This window comes from Sardina pilchardus, chromosome 7, assembly GCF_963854185.1.
Source record: "Sardina pilchardus chromosome 7, fSarPil1.1, whole genome shotgun sequence".
NCBI lineage: Eukaryota > Metazoa > Chordata > Actinopteri > Clupeiformes > Clupeidae > Sardina > Sardina pilchardus.
In genome coordinates this window covers 28385229-28400275 of record NC_085000.1, presented here as the reverse complement: position 1 = coordinate 28400275, position 15047 = coordinate 28385229, and the positions used below count along the sequence as shown (strand labels likewise).

Sequence of the window (15047 nt, the reverse complement as noted above, 5' to 3'; positions counted from 1 at the left end):
AGTCAAGAAGACACACGCAAGATCCTATTCATGGTCAGACACCAAGACTACAGACGGAAAGATTATTTCTGTACGCCAAATGCACATACACTTTAAGTTCCTCAGTCTGTCCTGCCAAAAACATTAGTCTGTCATGTTGACGACAAGGATGCCTTCTTTTTAATTGGGCCAGATGGGTCCAGATGTCCTTTAATTATGTACATTTTGAGGCGATGAACTTGGACGACAGCCTAAATGCTGTTTTACGGTAACGGTTTTAAGTTTGCCTCATGTTTCCATTAATAAAGCACATATGAAATAAGATAATGACAATGACCAACAACCTGGCACATGTCCAGACTGACGAGGCTTGGCCACTGCCCTTTCTATACTAAGACGAGAGAGGGAGCGAGAGAGAGAGAGAGGGAGGGAGAGCGAGAACGGGTATGAATGAGGCGCGTTCAGTCGCCAAGGAGCGCACGAGAAGTTCTGTTGTTCGTTTGATTCAAAGCGAAGGGAGGAACTTGGAGAATCAGCCCAGACTTCAGATAATATTTCTTTTATGATTATTTTATGAAAAATATTAGCTTTCGGCAAAATACAAGTCTTACGGAGTCATTAAGAACTTTTGGACTAGACTTCTCAGCAGTCTTCTGAAAATCCTGTTATGGTTTTGAAACGCGCAATGTTTGACGGGGAATGCACAACTATGCTTTGAGCTGGAGCGACGGTTCGGGCAATGAACGTTTTGTCATAGAGAGCTTGGTGGAAAATATTCTACGTCTCTGAAACTCTCATATAAATGACAATGGGTTTTCGGTTTATTCTCACGCTCTTCTTTGCCAGCGTGTTTCTGTGTAGGACTAATTCGCAAACAGTACCTGACACAGGTGAGTCGCTTCAGGCCGGGAAGGTGATCGCGTGAGAGTTTTTAACATGGCAGAATGCACTAAGGTGAACTGTTCTATGTTCCATTCATCAAAGTTTTGTCGAGACAGGAAAACAGTTATTAATTTGACTAGATTCCTCAGATTTGTTTCAGCATAATGATCAACAAAGATAGCAGATGACTAAATTCAGATTCTGTTTTACTATAGTCAATACAAATTGTTACTTGCAAACATCTTTAAATAGGATTCCTGTAAATAGTTTGGGTGTTGCTGATTGGGTACCTGTGTAATTGAACTAATGTTGACACGAGATTTATCATCTCTATTTCTGTAAGTGAAAAATAATCCTAAAATATGCCATGGTGTTCATGAAACGGGTATTCTGTGGGCCAAAAATGTATACATACTGTAGACAGGGACCTTTAAATATTTTTATCCGACTCTGGTGTGGTCTATGACTTTATGCTGTGGACACATACAGTATGGCCGTTTCCAAAACCTATAGGCATGTACTGTATGCACACATTTGTGCGCACATGCGCACACGCATGCACACATATACACACAAACACACACACACACACACACACACACAATAGAGGGAGAGAAAGAGAGAGAGAGAGAGAGAGGGAGAGAAAGAGAGAGAGAGAGAGAGAGAGAGAGAGAGAGAGAGAGAGTAAACAACTCACAGGTCCAGCTACAGTCTTATTTAGTAAATCGAGTGACACCCTATCACAATAGTATACCATAAGGCTCCTCTCCAGACTAGCACCAGTGTCCATCTCTCTGGGGCCCTCAGTTCTCTGCCTCTGGTCTGCTCTACTCAGAGATAAGCATAGACCTATTCCATGCAACATTCACCATTAGCCCTGACCCTTCAGAACAAATATGCAAAGGTCAGTGATACCTAAAGGGCCATTCTACATGATTAGCTGTAGATCACTGCACACTCCCCCCCAAGGTGCAAAGTACAAAACAGTTAGCCGTTTAAAAGGTTAAGGACGTGAAAGTGGGCTTTTCCTTTGCGAACTAAAGGTTATGAGGGCCATAAAATTGGGGGATATTTCCAAAGGACCCGTTTCCCTGCACACTATCAAATGAAAAAATGTGATAAAGGTAGATATGTCATCTGTTGAGAAAGAAGTGAACATGACACAGCACCATTAATGGAAGGTATTTGCTCTTTCCAGTTCCTCTGAAGTTCAACTTGCATTTTCTCTTCTGGTGAAAAACCCCAAAGATTGCTTAATTGCATCGTGGTGCAGAAGTAGAAATTATATCAGCTAGTCATTGGGGTATTATAAATGTAATTTTCAACTTGAACCACATTCTGTTTTTGGATAGATGTTGAGTTGGCCCAGAAAACAAAAGGGTGACTAATTAAATCCAAATGACCTCCCCTGAATCTGTATCCATCTTGTGAACTCAGATTCCAGACCACACACAAGCAACTAGGCTGTTAAAAACAGGCCTATTTTCTAACATACATTTGGAGAATCTTGTGTATCTTCAACTTAGCAATGGGGGTGTCTGAAAACAGACTAAAATAAGACATTGCCAAGATTCCCGTGGCCCAGAAGATGCCCACTTGGCACTTTTGCCTGCAGTGCACCAGTGGGCAGAATGTCCTGGTATTTACCCTGCTTTTACGTAACTCTACCCACCAGCTCCCTCTTTCGTCCTGCCTCTCTCTCTCTCTCTCTCTCTCTCTCTCTCTTTCTTTCTATCTATCTATCTTTCCCTCTCTGTCTGTGTTACTATTGGAATCAGAACTGGAATAGTAAGAGCATTCCACCTCCTCTTATGTGTAACTGCCAAAAGTCACCTCCCTTGTCCCTCTCTCTCTCTCTCTCTCTCTCTCTCTCTCTCTCTCTCTCTCTCTCTCCTTCCCTGCTCTTGCCTTCCCCCTCCTCCACACACCATTAATATCCAGTAGTCCTGCTGTTCTCCCACTCCTGATCCCTTTCACCATCTGTTTATGTTTATTTTCACCTCTAATGTAGAAGCCAATTCCTGCCAGCAAAGCCATGAGACTGGCAAAAGAATCACTACTGCCTTTACAAATATTTTCAATTCATCTTTCACCCCTTATTGCGCACCCTCTAAATCTAACGCTTTCCCTGTCTTTATTTTTAGTGTGTGTCAGCCCGCCTCTGATCCTTCTCAAATAACCTGCTTCTCACTCATTTCCCTCTCTCTCTCTCTCTCTCTCTCTCTCTTTCTTTCTTTCTTTCTTTCTTTCTTTCTTTCTCTCTCTTTCTCATTGCTGTTGCTTTACCTCTCCTAGCCCCTGGTTTTTCCCTCTAACGCCCACCCTATAAAATTTTAATGACATTGTGACAGTTTTGTTCCAAGGAGGTAGAGGGTGAGCGCAAAGGAATCTGGCTGCTGTAGGAAGTTTGTGTGCATCGGATTCTGGTGTTAGTGGAAATGTGTGTGCGTGTGTGTGTGTGTGTATGAGAGAGAGAGAGAGAGAGAGAGAGAGAGAGAGAGCGAGAGTGTGTGTGTGTGTATGCGTGTGTGTGCATCTGTGGAAGGGAGGAGAACACTGGAAAATAAGGAGGGAGGGAGAGCAGGCATGAAGGATCTGGAGAATGTACGGAATAAAGTATGTTTTACAAAAAATAAATAAATAAACATTTATACATGCGCACAGTCCATTGTGGGAATGTTTGTAGTGTTGTTTATATGTTTTTACACAGTACTAAGTAAGCCGATATTACACACAACATTCCTATAGGATAATGTTCCCATGCCTGGAGCTGCACATAAAAACCGCAAACTACCCTTAAATGGCTCACAACTTTCCTACCATTTTACCATAATGAAGAGGCGGTTGTTGCAACCTCTCTTGTTAAATGCAGCGTGTTTGTTGTAGGCAAGCTCCATCCCATGTCTTCACCCTCTCAGCATTATCTCTCTTTTCCACACCTTTCTCTCAACACCCACTCATCTTTCCTGTCTGCACCCCACATGAGTAGCGGTAGCGCTTAGCAAAGTCCATGAAAATATTATTACAGTTGCATAAAAATATGTGACTGTTTTTTAATTAGCTGCATACTTTCCACATTGCACACCAGCTAAGTTATTTTATTGAAACTTTTATCCTGTTTTACTGTGGCTCACAAGCACATGTTGTTTAGTGCTTTTCGAGTTGTTTATGCAATCAACAAATTATCCAATGTAATGGGCAGTTAACCTCCATTCGTGTGCAACTGGTAACTTAACCTTGGTTTCTTTTCTTCTTCGTCTTCATTTCTTGTTTTCATCTCCTTTTGTAGTGCTGAACTGTTGCGAGGGAGACGTGTTGATCTTGCTGGACGCGTCCGGCAGCATTGCGTCCTATGAGTTCTCCCACATGGTCAGTTTTCTGGCCGAGCTGCTGCAGCCCTTCACCCTGGGCCCCGAGGAGGTGCGCTTCAGCCTGCTGCTGGTCGGCACCGAGCCGCGCGTGGAGTTCGGCTTCGAGGCCCACCGCACCCAGCAGGCCCTGCAGGAGGCCCTGCGCCAGGTCAAGCAGCTGCGCGGAGACACCAACACCGTCAAGGCCCTGGAGATAGCCGGCGAGCGGCTCCTGCCTCAAGGGATCCCGGGCGGAACTAGGCCCAACTTGCCACGGGTCCTGTTGTGGCTCACGGACGGCGTGGACCCGGGACAGGTCAGCAAGCCCATGAAGGAGCTGCGCGACGAAGGCGTGGACGTGCTCGTGGTCTCGACGGGGCACGGGAACTACCAGGTGCTACGCCAAGTTGTGTCCCCACCAGTGGACGAGCACCTGTACTTTGTGGACATCGACGACATTAACATCATCCTGGAGGACGTGAGGAACGCCATCATCGGTAAGTTCCTCAGAGTGCACAGCTCGCAGTGTGTGGGGTGAGCAGCCGAACAGCACAGAGGAAGCCTTTGATGTGTTTTTGTAAGGCTGGCTGTTCCTGTTCTGCACGGCCACACACTGAACTCAGTCTCTGGGAAAAGTAGGCCACTGTGCTCCTCCGCTGTGACGCTAACTCTTGGAGACAGTGAGACAGCGAGACAGTGAGACACAGACACGCGGAGACACGGAGACGCAAGGGGAGGCCGACACATGGAGAGTAGCCCTGAAACGAGAGAGAGAGAGAGAGAGAGAGCGAGGAGGTATTAATATAGAAATTATTCAATCAGCCACTCTTCCTTCCCATCAACCCTCTCTCTCTCAGCACCCACCCCCTCCTGCCCCCCACTGTGCCAGACAAGTGTATTTATAGAGAGCATTTTCTCCTTGTGGAGATTGGATAACAACCAGGCGCGCACACATAAACACTTTCAAAAGATTTGTGTCCTGCGTACTGCGCAACATACGTACATAGTAAATTGTGTACATGTGCATTATTTTTAGGCAGAAGGTAAATATGGTATTGACTCCCTAGCAATGGCCAGAGTTACTTATTCAAGTGTCAGTGAAACCCCTCAAGAGACGGTAATTCATCACCAAAGCATCCTCTGACAGTCTTGTCTATTTTGAGATGTGGGGTTCATGGCATGGTGTTCTGAATGCACTGCAGTCCTTGTGTCTGACTAAACTTCCCCCCTCTTTCTCTCTCTCTCTCTCTCTCTCTCTCTCGGTCACTTCTCCTATCCCTCTTACTTCCCTCCCCTCACTCTTACATTCTTCTCGTCTGTGTCAACCCCTTCTCTTTGTCTGTCTAATTCTCTCTCACACACATACTTCTCTTATCCCTCTTCCCTCACTCCCCCTCTCCCTCTCTCTCTCTCTCTCTCTGCTGGTCTGTCTGTGGCCACCCCGCCGTGTCAGAGATAATTAGGGCCGAGCGGCTGCAGGTGCGAGATGTGTCCACCCGCAGTGCTACGCTGCACTGGCGGCCCGTGTTGGCAGGCACCGGCTACTATGACATCAGGTTTGGCCCCGAGCCCTCTGGAGCCGAGACCGGCCCCGCCGGGGGCCCCGGCACAAGTCCCGGAACCGGCGCCGGACACCACCAGCGCATCAGCCGGCCCGGCGATGCCAAGACTGCCCAGCTCACGGGCCTCAGGCCGGACACCAAGTACAAGGTGACCCTCAGGCCGGAGTCGAACCTGGGCATCCTGAAGACCATGACCACCTACTTCACGACGCAGTCAGGTGAGCCGAGTGGGAGACAAATGCTGTGTCCGGAAACACAGAGCGGAACAGGGAATTACTTAGAGACACAGGAAATAGCATAATAGTGTAACACTTAAAACACATGGAATGGATTATTTAGCCATCGCTTTCTCTTGCTCAATTCCTCTCCCTTCCAGTTTATAATGCTCACACCTCATCAATATATTTCTTCTCCCCACGCAGAGGTGCTGAGTCCAGCTACAGTGACCGTGTCGGAGTCGACGGCCAACAGCGTGCGGGTGAGCTGGGGCCCCGTGCAGCCGGACTCGGTGCAGAGCGTCCAGGTGGAGTACTCGGCCCTGCCCGCCGGCAAGCTGCAGATCGCCAAGGTCAACAAGCAGCAGAACTACACCGTGCTCCGCAACCTGCAGCCGGACACGCAGTACCTGGTGACCGTGAGCGCCAAGCACGCGGCGGGCGGCGAGAGGGCCATGTCCGTCAAAGTCTGCACCCAGGAAGGTACGCAGGGAGAAGGAGCGCGGGCAGGGTGGGACTGCGGTAGCTAGCTTATAGGCGAAATGTCAGGGAGGCAAAGTTCTCAAGCTGAAATGGGTTTTAACCTCCACCACGCCTTTAAAGTATTTTTTGCTTGCTTCCCTCCCTCTTCTCTCTTTCCCTCCCTCTTTTCTCTCGTTTACTCTCCCTCCCTCTCTCTCTTTCTCTCTCTCTCTCTCTCTCTATCCCCCCTTTCCTTCTCTCTCTCTCTCCCTCTCGCTCTCGTAGTGTTGCCAGCCCTTGCGGATTTGCAGCTCACCACAGTAGGAAGCGACTCCGTCCAGGTCCAGTGGAAGGGGGCGGAGGAGGGGCTGCGGGGTTACTGGGTGACGTGGGAGGGCGATCGAAGCCGCCGGGTGAGTCAGGCCGCCGCCGACCGCTCCACGCTGTACCTCCCGCCCAGCTCCCTGTCCACCACGCTCAGCAACGTGCCGCCGAGCACCCGCGTCTGCGTATCGCCCGTCTACCGTACGGCCAGAGGGGAGGGTCTGTGCTGCACAGCCCACTTCAAAGGTTAGTGCGACTCCTCCTCACCAAGGCACTGGTATTTGAAGTGCAGGTTTCAAGATTAGTACGCTGATTAAAAAATCAGTTAATAAATAGGTTAAATGGAAGCATTATTTAGTTAGTAGTATTTAGTTGGTGAGTTCAAAGTTCATCAAAAGTCTGTACATTTAAAAACATCTTTAACTGTACATGCAGCTGAAGACGTGGACAAATCATACATACAAACATATAACATACGAAAAGATCATCAGACATAAGCCAGCTGTTGGTGTGAAAACAAGTTTGTAACGTTTATGTTTTTGTGTGCAGATGCATTGACTTGGGGCTACAAATCATAGCCCATGAGCCCTGTTGCAGAAGCCAGCCAATGAGCATCTTGACATGGGATGGGAGGATAGGCTGGAGACGGGAGAGCAGACCTCTGAAATCACTGGAGTACTTATCGCCAGCAGACGAGAGGCCTCTCCGTCTCTCACACAGCCACACACATGCCTACATGCACGCCTGCGTACACACACACACACGCACACACACACACACACACACACACACACACACACACACACACACACACAGACACACGCACACACATGCACACACCCACGCACGCACACTTTCACACACGTTTACAATCTGCACTCTGTTGCCTTTGACTGAAAACAGACCCTCAAACCTCGGAACTACCACTGGCATTTACTTTGCGTCACTTCAAACACACACTAATCGCACTACTGAGAGGTTCCGACTTCAGTAGCTATAGGTGCTCTTAAGAGTTCCTTTTTCCGCAGGGAAGGGGAATGTACAGAAAATGAAGTCTTACGGAACAAATTGTTCAGAGCCTTTTGGATAATAATGCCACCGTTACCCAGAATATTTTAACCCACTTTGTAAAGGGAACAATGAGCAAAACTATGGGCATCATGTTTTAGAAAATCATGTTAACTCGGCAGAAAAGTAGCACATACTGTATGAAGGGATTAAAAAAAAAAAAGACTAGGGCCGCACATTTTGACGCCACTGTGGCTTTTCTGCTCACCTAAACCTCAGCACTTAGTGAAATGTCAGGGATGGACAGTGGTTGCCCTCTCTTGAAAAACAGCTCGCAGATGTTCCTAGCCTAAAGATGTTACAGATGTTGTTGTGTAGTAGAGGAAGGCCTTGCTACGTCACCGTCCAGGCAGCCAGGAGCTAAGAGCTAAATCACAGGTTACTCATTCAGTTTCGTAAAAAGCCACAGAATCGTCTCCTTGTGATTATATAAGTATGGGATACAAAGTTTTCAGCCGAACTGCAGGAAATCGCTTTCTCCTGTGTTTACACATCTCTACTGCCTCCCTGTGGATTTGGCCATGATGTACTTGTACTGCGCCTTTGTAGAGGTTAATAACTCTAGATACACATACTGTACTACTGCTACACTAATCTGCTAAAAATATAAAGAAAATATAATATCAAACTATTGAGTTTCTGAATGTATATGAGAATTAGCTCCTGCAAAATTCCAAATTGTTTTAAGGAAACAGCCTTGAGTAGTGGCTAGATATCTGTATTGGGACATGTCTGACTAATATGTGAATGGTCAATTCAAAAGGGAAAACATACAAACAGTTGTGAAGTTGCTTGGCTTTTCCTGATGTGTTAATTGTACAGTAGGACTGGCATTGATTTGGCACGCTCTTGTTTGTTACTGTCTGCTGAGGTCATTCTATTTGTTGGTGCTATAAGAGATAAATGAACTCACACTTAAAATCATGTAACAGTTGTAGTTCCAACACACCTGTTTGGTTTTTACAAAGTAGAAGCTCTCATCACAATAGTTTCACCTTCATTTTCTTACTATCCATTTAAGTAAACTTGACTGATTATTGCCTTTCTAGTGTGTTTAGAGTGCTTACATTAAAATACAAAATGTGCGACTTGGGTTAGTGTGCAATTCACTGTCAACAAGAGTTGTTGTGTTTAAGCTCATTCTGTCTATACATTAACGTAAATGTTAAACTCCTATTTCATTTTGTCGAGTTTATTGTTAACTGGGCTAACAAGCAAACTTTTTGAAAGAAGTTCTCACATTATTTGTGCAGTTAGTACCAAGACCATTTCTTGCTTACTTCCTCAAGATCGAACAATCACAGGGGGCTTTTGCCTTTTTGTCAGTGTGCTGTTAAATAACGTCTGTTAAAATCTCTTTAAAAGCTCCTCGATTAGATAACAATGGAATCATATCTAACGTCAACCAGTTAGAGCCACGGACAGCCCAAGAGACTTGTTTTCCATTCCGCAGCCTGTTTTCTTCACGATTGCAGTCACGTTGTAAATACGGCTTAGCTTTGCCAAGCAAAAAGCAAAAAAAAGACGTACAGCTGCTTCTACAACACAAGAATGGACATAATGACTGGACAAAAAATGATTCAGCATTGCTATTCAGTATTGATTCAACATTCTCCTTTATTGTCAGATTGCACGTCATTCCAAAGAAAGAGAAATGATTATTCATCTGAAGAGTCCAAACAAGAAAAGCCTTGAGGTTTGAGCTAGTTAAACCATAAATGCACTTGCATGTCCGCCGGGGCATGCAATGAAAAAGTCCTGGAGGTAGGGCAAAAGCCGCGACCGTAGCTTAACTGGGATATACTCGAAATAATTGATCGTTCCCATCTGAAACCACCACTATGCAAACACATTCTTTAAATTCCCTTTCAACTTCTTAAATTCCTGCAGATTCTTTGGCTGAAATCAGGCAGAGAAAACTCTGATTGGAGAAACGGGAAGGAAAAAAAGAGAAGAGATCTGATTTTTTTTAAAGTGCTGACTTTATGCAGACAACACTAACCTGGCTGCGGCTCCACACAAAGCAGTGAGGCCAGGCGGATACACTCTAAATACCAAAAATAATTCGTACTATTCTCACACACTCACACATACGCACGCACGCACACACGCACGCACGCAAGCACACACACACACACACACACACACACACACACACACACACACACACACACACACACCCGTGCGCACACAATTACATACATGATCTCCTGAGAGAAGCAGCGACTGGTCACTCCTCAACCTCAACAACACACATGAAATCGTCTTCCTGCACCTCGTTCTTTATGGGTTCCACATGGAGAGGGAAAAAAAGAGAAAAGAACTGGTCTCAGAGCAGCTGTTTCCACGCCTCGTAAGTGCGCTCGTAATCATTCGGCGATTGGCTTAGATGCTAAGAGTGTTGAGCGCGGGCACCAGGGTGACCTGCTCAGGTAAGTTCTGGTTCTGGTCATGTGACCCTTTGCCCTGCTGAACCTTCTGACGATGCCGCTCTTCCTGCCTCCTCTTCTTGTCCAGACGCTGCTGCTCCTTCCTCTGTTTGTTAGAGACCTAGGGGAGAGGGGGGTGGGAATGTGTGTGTGTGTGGGTGGGGGGGGGGGGTGGGGGGGGGTACATTATTATTTTCAGACAACAGCACAAGTGGTTCCACTATTCACAGTTATATTTCCTCAATGTCTCAATGTTTAAGCAATCATATTTAATAAGGTGTGTGATTTTTTTCTTTGCATAGGAGTTTCTTCATAATTTTGAAGCGTCTCCTTCCAGAACTACGTTGCTTGCTAAATTACAATATTCAGGGTATATCCCATAACATGAATGGCACAAACCAGAAATTATGCTATATATAATATAATACCGTTTATGATATAAGCCAGAAGCAGACCTCTTACAATTATTCATTGGCTCTCAGCAACATGTAGTACCACGACATTCAAACTTGAAAGTGATACCTTGGCTTTCTGCACAGTGCTGCCATCTGGTGACCCCTTCTGGTCACTGCTCTCGGTGGCCATGCAGCGGCACTCGGAGCCCTGCGCCTCACTGCCCGACTCACAGTGGGCATGACAGCTCTGGTTCCTGAGCTCGGGCTCCAGCCACTCGGCATGGCACGGCTGCGTGGCGGCACTTGAGTGACACAGATTCTCTCCTTGACCTGCGATGAGAATGACATGCGAGTGAGGAGTTAAGAAGGGGGGGTGGGGGGGGCGCCCCAAGGGCACGCTGTGGTGCGTTAAAGGGCCGGGCTGACAGGCTGATTGACTGACCGTTGGCACTGGCGCTCCTGAGAGAGCTGAGGATCACATCCTCGTCCTCGGAGGGGGAGGGGGAGGCCGGAGGGCCCGGGTGCAGCTCGCCCAGGCCGTCTCCAAACTCACGCTGCCGCCGGGTTTTATTCAGGTTCTGCCATTTCACATGCAATGAGAAAGGACAATTGAGGTCAACTACAGGGAGTTAGGAGCAGTTACAATGGCAAGATCACAATCAGCTAAACTCCATAACTACACATGATTACACCAATACTTGATATTTGTTGCATACATGTGACTGATTTTGATAGATTCTTTAAAAGTACTACTGGAATGGATATAGAAGGGACCAAAAACAAACAAAGCAAGAAGAGATATGAATAAAAAGCAAAACATTCCATGGCTACGGACCTCAATACGTAGATGAGATGGGCTTTCAGAGTTGTCGCCTATGTGCCTCACACTGTCATAATGGTCTCCATACCGATAAGCAATGTGAAGTTCTCGACAAAGCGGTTTCTCCGACCCATTTATCTGAGAGAAAAAAAAGCACAAAAAAAGGATTAAGACATAGATGTTGAATATTCCAGCACTGTTTGCAATTTCAACAAAAATGGTGCAAATATAAAATAAATGAATATAGTGTAACACCAAACGTATTGCAGAGACAAATAACGACAGACAGGCGGTGATGCTCACCTCCCACAGAGGAGCATTCAACTGATGGATCACGACTTTAACCTGCTGGCTGCGAGCAAAGGACACTATGGCGTCGTTCCCTGCAAACATCCCCGGCTGGGAGAGATTTGACACTACAATACAAAGAACACATCATCATCATCATAACCACCATCATCGTCATCGTTTAGAGGTCTTTCACTTCTGGTACATTTCATCCTGCACTCTCACAATAGCCCCTATAATCTCACAGTGTTGGGTGAAGGGCACCTCATCCTCCACAAAAGGTTCAAAGTCTTGCCGGTGGTCCATCATGTACTGAACGGTCTCCTGGCGCAGACGCAAGTGACCTCGTGAGTGTCCCTCTACCTGGTCCCCAAGAGCACGGAACAAGCAGTTCCTAGGGGAGAAGGGGGTGGGTAGATGATTGACAGATTAGCAAATTAGCAACCCAGGACACCCAAGCAAAGCTTCACCATGGCACGAGAGGAGCTACGCTTTACTCTTACCCATCTCCAGGGACCTCTCTCAGCTTCAGGCCAAGGGCTTGGAGCTGGTTGGAGAAGCTGACAAACTCCTCGCCCTCATCCGCTCCTGGCGGGCGGTTTTTCCTGTCTTTGGCTAGAGCCCGGCGGGCCGCACGCTCATCACGCTTCCTCTCCAAGTCATACTTCCTATTTCCTCGCACCGGCTTGGCAGACTGCTTCCTAGACATGGTGCTGCTCTCAGTCAACAGCCAATACTTGGATCACTTATGCACTGGGACGACCAGTAGATGGAAATAATCACTCTGTCTCAGTCAAGTAATGATGCAGGCTATAGGATACCTAGAGGAGAGGAGTGGGAAGTGGATATCAGTGAATTAACTAATTCAACAGCCCTTGCATGTGCAACCTAATTACTGTAAACAGTATTCTCGAAGTATGCTACAAATGGCATGGAAAAACATTCATATCATTTAGTCATGAGGAGTCAAGTGCACATCACAGAAAATCTTACAAGGCAGGTACATTTTCTAAATGCTGTAAGGCAGTTTTAGATGTGGTGATGTGGTGTTGTTTAAGAGACGAAGAAGACTGAATACGAACCGTCTTGGTAGTACAAATTCCACATGATGCAGAATAAACAACACAGCTTATTAGCTCAACTCTTAACTTGTCGCTGAGTCGCTATAAAATAGTTTTAGATGCTTTCTTTGTGGAGTTATAGTTTAACAGATGAAGACTGATGACTGAAATACGAACCATCTTGGTAGTGCAAATAACACATGATGCAGCATAAATAACACCGCTTACTAGCTCAATACCTTCTACAACTTGTCACTGAGTCGCTAAATAACAGTTCAGGATATCCGTACAGATGTGGCCGGACAACAGATATTATAACTGATATACTAATGATAATTTTCTGTAAACGTACATGGCACACAGTACACACTTCTTCTGTTTGCTTTCCAGCTGTTATACTACGTCAGAGATAAGTGAAACAACGTTACCAAACTTATTTCTGATACGATGTAGCTTAGGCCTAAATACGCTTACCTTACATTACCACAACTCCCTATCCATTCTTGTGTACTTCTATCGTTCAGTATGGAAATGCATCAACTGTTGACGAAGACTATATAATATGTTATTCAGTCAACAACCCTGACATGTTTCAGCGCTGACGTTAGGCTTCTTGCTACATGACTAGCAACTTAGCTAGCTAGCTTGCTTGGATTGCAAACAGAACTGAAGTACTGCAAATAAAAACATAGAATGCACACTGCACTTGACAGTAAAGGCCATAACAATAGGTCGTAGCAAAGTAAACCAATTAAATATGATGGAAACTCACATTATTCGACGAACATGAAGTCGCAAACAGTCCTGACGTAAAGTTCCAACTTGAACATGAAATCAGGCCTTCCTAACTAGCTAGCTTGTTTTTAGCCACATACCAGAACATCCGGTATGATTACGGTGGCCTCATTGGAACAATTTGAATGCATAAGTTACATATTCGGTCTCATCTCTCTCTTGTTTAAAATAATTAAATGGCTCTTCAAGGAAATAACGAAAAACATAGGCTACCATATGAAGTCACCACAAACATTTCACATTTAATCACATTATTGTCAAAAAGACGTAGCCGAATGAATATGGAAGAAACACTAGGGATATTAGTCTATCATTTCCATTTTACTTCAACATTGAAAGTGTAGGCTAGTATAGTGTAGCCTATGCAACTAAACTACTGAATTGAATTGTCGTCTACACTGTGCTTGTATCGAGTTTTGCATTTGCCTTTCACAGACATTTGCCTATATGACCCTATCTAAAACCCTCACAGTGCTTGGACATATGGGAGAATTATGAGTCGAAGTAATAAAGATGCTTGGTTTAGCCAGAATATGGAGTATTTACTCTCACTGAGTCGTCTCATGACCATCTTAGCTCTGAGTCCTCTTGACACAGAAGTGGGACGGCAGTTTGTGGGATGCGTGGGTGAAAGCACTTGAGGGATTTTAGGACAATTCACTGATGGAAGCAGAAGAAAACTTCTGCTCTGACCATTCTTCACCCTCATGAAATGAATGCCATGATGTGTAAGTGATAAGGAAGTTATCTTATTATGAGCGAGAAAGGACAAGCGAGGGGAATAATGGCTCACTGACGCTAGAAGGTGCTCTCCAGGGTCCTGAAAAATGTTGCCGGATCATTTAGATTTTTTTAACTAATGTTTAGTTGAAACGTTTTTGTGCACCAACTAATTTCAAACTGAATTCTAGTAGATTAGTAAACTGTTTGGGATATGTTGTCTTTTCATTGGATAAACATAACACATAGCCTACTCTGACCCTGGAGAGTTTTAAGGTAACTTGCATAGTTTGTTTGAGCAACATACTACAGTTGCGATTTTTGATTGAAGGCTATTTTTCAAAGAGGCTAAAAGAGCCTCTTCCCATTCTTAAAATGTATTCAAAATGATATTTCCCAATAGAAGGCTGATGCACACAGTGGTCACGTTGCTGCTTTGGACTATAGAAAATTAACTCAGCTCTGAATAAGCTGAACGAAATGGCGCAGAATCCAAACCAACTGCAACGAGAGAGAGAGAGAGAGACATGCAGAAAGAACGAACGAGAGAGAGAGAGAGAGAGAGAGAGAGAGAGAGAGAGAGAGAGAGAGAGAGAGAGAGAGAGAGAGAGAGAGCGAGAGAGAGAGAACGCGCGCGCCAGGGGGAACACAGGGATAATTCCAAACATTGTTTCCGCGTTTTTGCACGCGTTTTACA

The 15047-nt window shown here is 45.5% G+C and overlaps 2 protein-coding genes across 3 annotated transcripts; one reads left to right on the top strand and one right to left on the bottom strand.

The window, feature by feature from the left end:
• Positions 1-439: 439 nt before the first annotated feature.
• vwa1 (von Willebrand factor A domain containing 1) lies at positions 440-8700 on the top strand. The gene is made up of 6 exons (XM_062541669.1): positions 440-869; positions 4151-4708; positions 5665-5991; positions 6196-6471; positions 6736-7020; positions 7324-8700. The coding sequence occupies exons 1-6, from the start codon at positions 782-784 to the stop codon at positions 7350-7352; spliced, it is 1563 nt and encodes a 520-aa protein (XP_062397653.1). The 5' UTR covers positions 440-781; the 3' UTR covers positions 7353-8700.
• Positions 8701-9441: 741 nt separating this feature from the next.
• On the bottom strand, positions 9442-13732 carry otud3 (OTU deubiquitinase 3). Of its 2 annotated transcripts, none has more exons than XM_062541665.1 (8): positions 13608-13732; positions 12278-12595; positions 12020-12168; positions 11790-11902; positions 11502-11624; positions 11109-11244; positions 10794-10996; positions 9442-10392 (listed from the first exon to the last, which is right to left on the bottom strand). In XM_062541665.1, exons 2-8 carry the CDS (start codon positions 12481-12483, stop codon positions 10228-10230), a joined length of 1095 nt encoding a protein of 364 aa, XP_062397649.1. In that variant the 5' UTR covers positions 12484-12595; positions 13608-13732; the 3' UTR covers positions 9442-10227. The 2 variants fall into 2 exon arrangements, with proteins under 2 accessions (XP_062397649.1, XP_062397650.1); XM_062541666.1 differs by lacking the exon at positions 13608-13732 and adding an exon at positions 13310-13417.
• Positions 13733-15047: the final 1315 nt, after the last annotated feature.

Coding starts and splice junctions, on each gene's coding strand:
- vwa1 (XM_062541669.1), top strand. CDS start 782: ATGACAATGGGTTTTCGGTTTATTCTCACGCTCTTCTTTGCCAGCGTG. Junction 5,992..6,195: donor CTACTTCACGACGCAGTCAG/GTGAGCCGAGTG, acceptor CTCCCCACGCAG/AGGTGCTGAGTCCAGCTACA. Junction 6,472..6,735: donor CAAAGTCTGCACCCAGGAAG/GTACGCAGGGAG, acceptor TCGCTCTCGTAG/TGTTGCCAGCCCTTGCGGAT.
- otud3 (XM_062541665.1), bottom strand. CDS start 12,483: ATGTCTAGGAAGCAGTCTGCCAAGCCGGTGCGAGGAAATAGGAAGTAT. Junction 12,169..12,277: donor AGAGAGGTCCCTGGAGATGG/GTAAGAGTAAAG, acceptor CTTCTCCCCTAG/GAACTGCTTGTTCCGTGCTC. Junction 10,393..10,793: donor GCACTGTGCAGAAAGCCAAG/GTATCACTTTCA, acceptor CCTCTCCCCTAG/GTCTCTAACAAACAGAGGAA.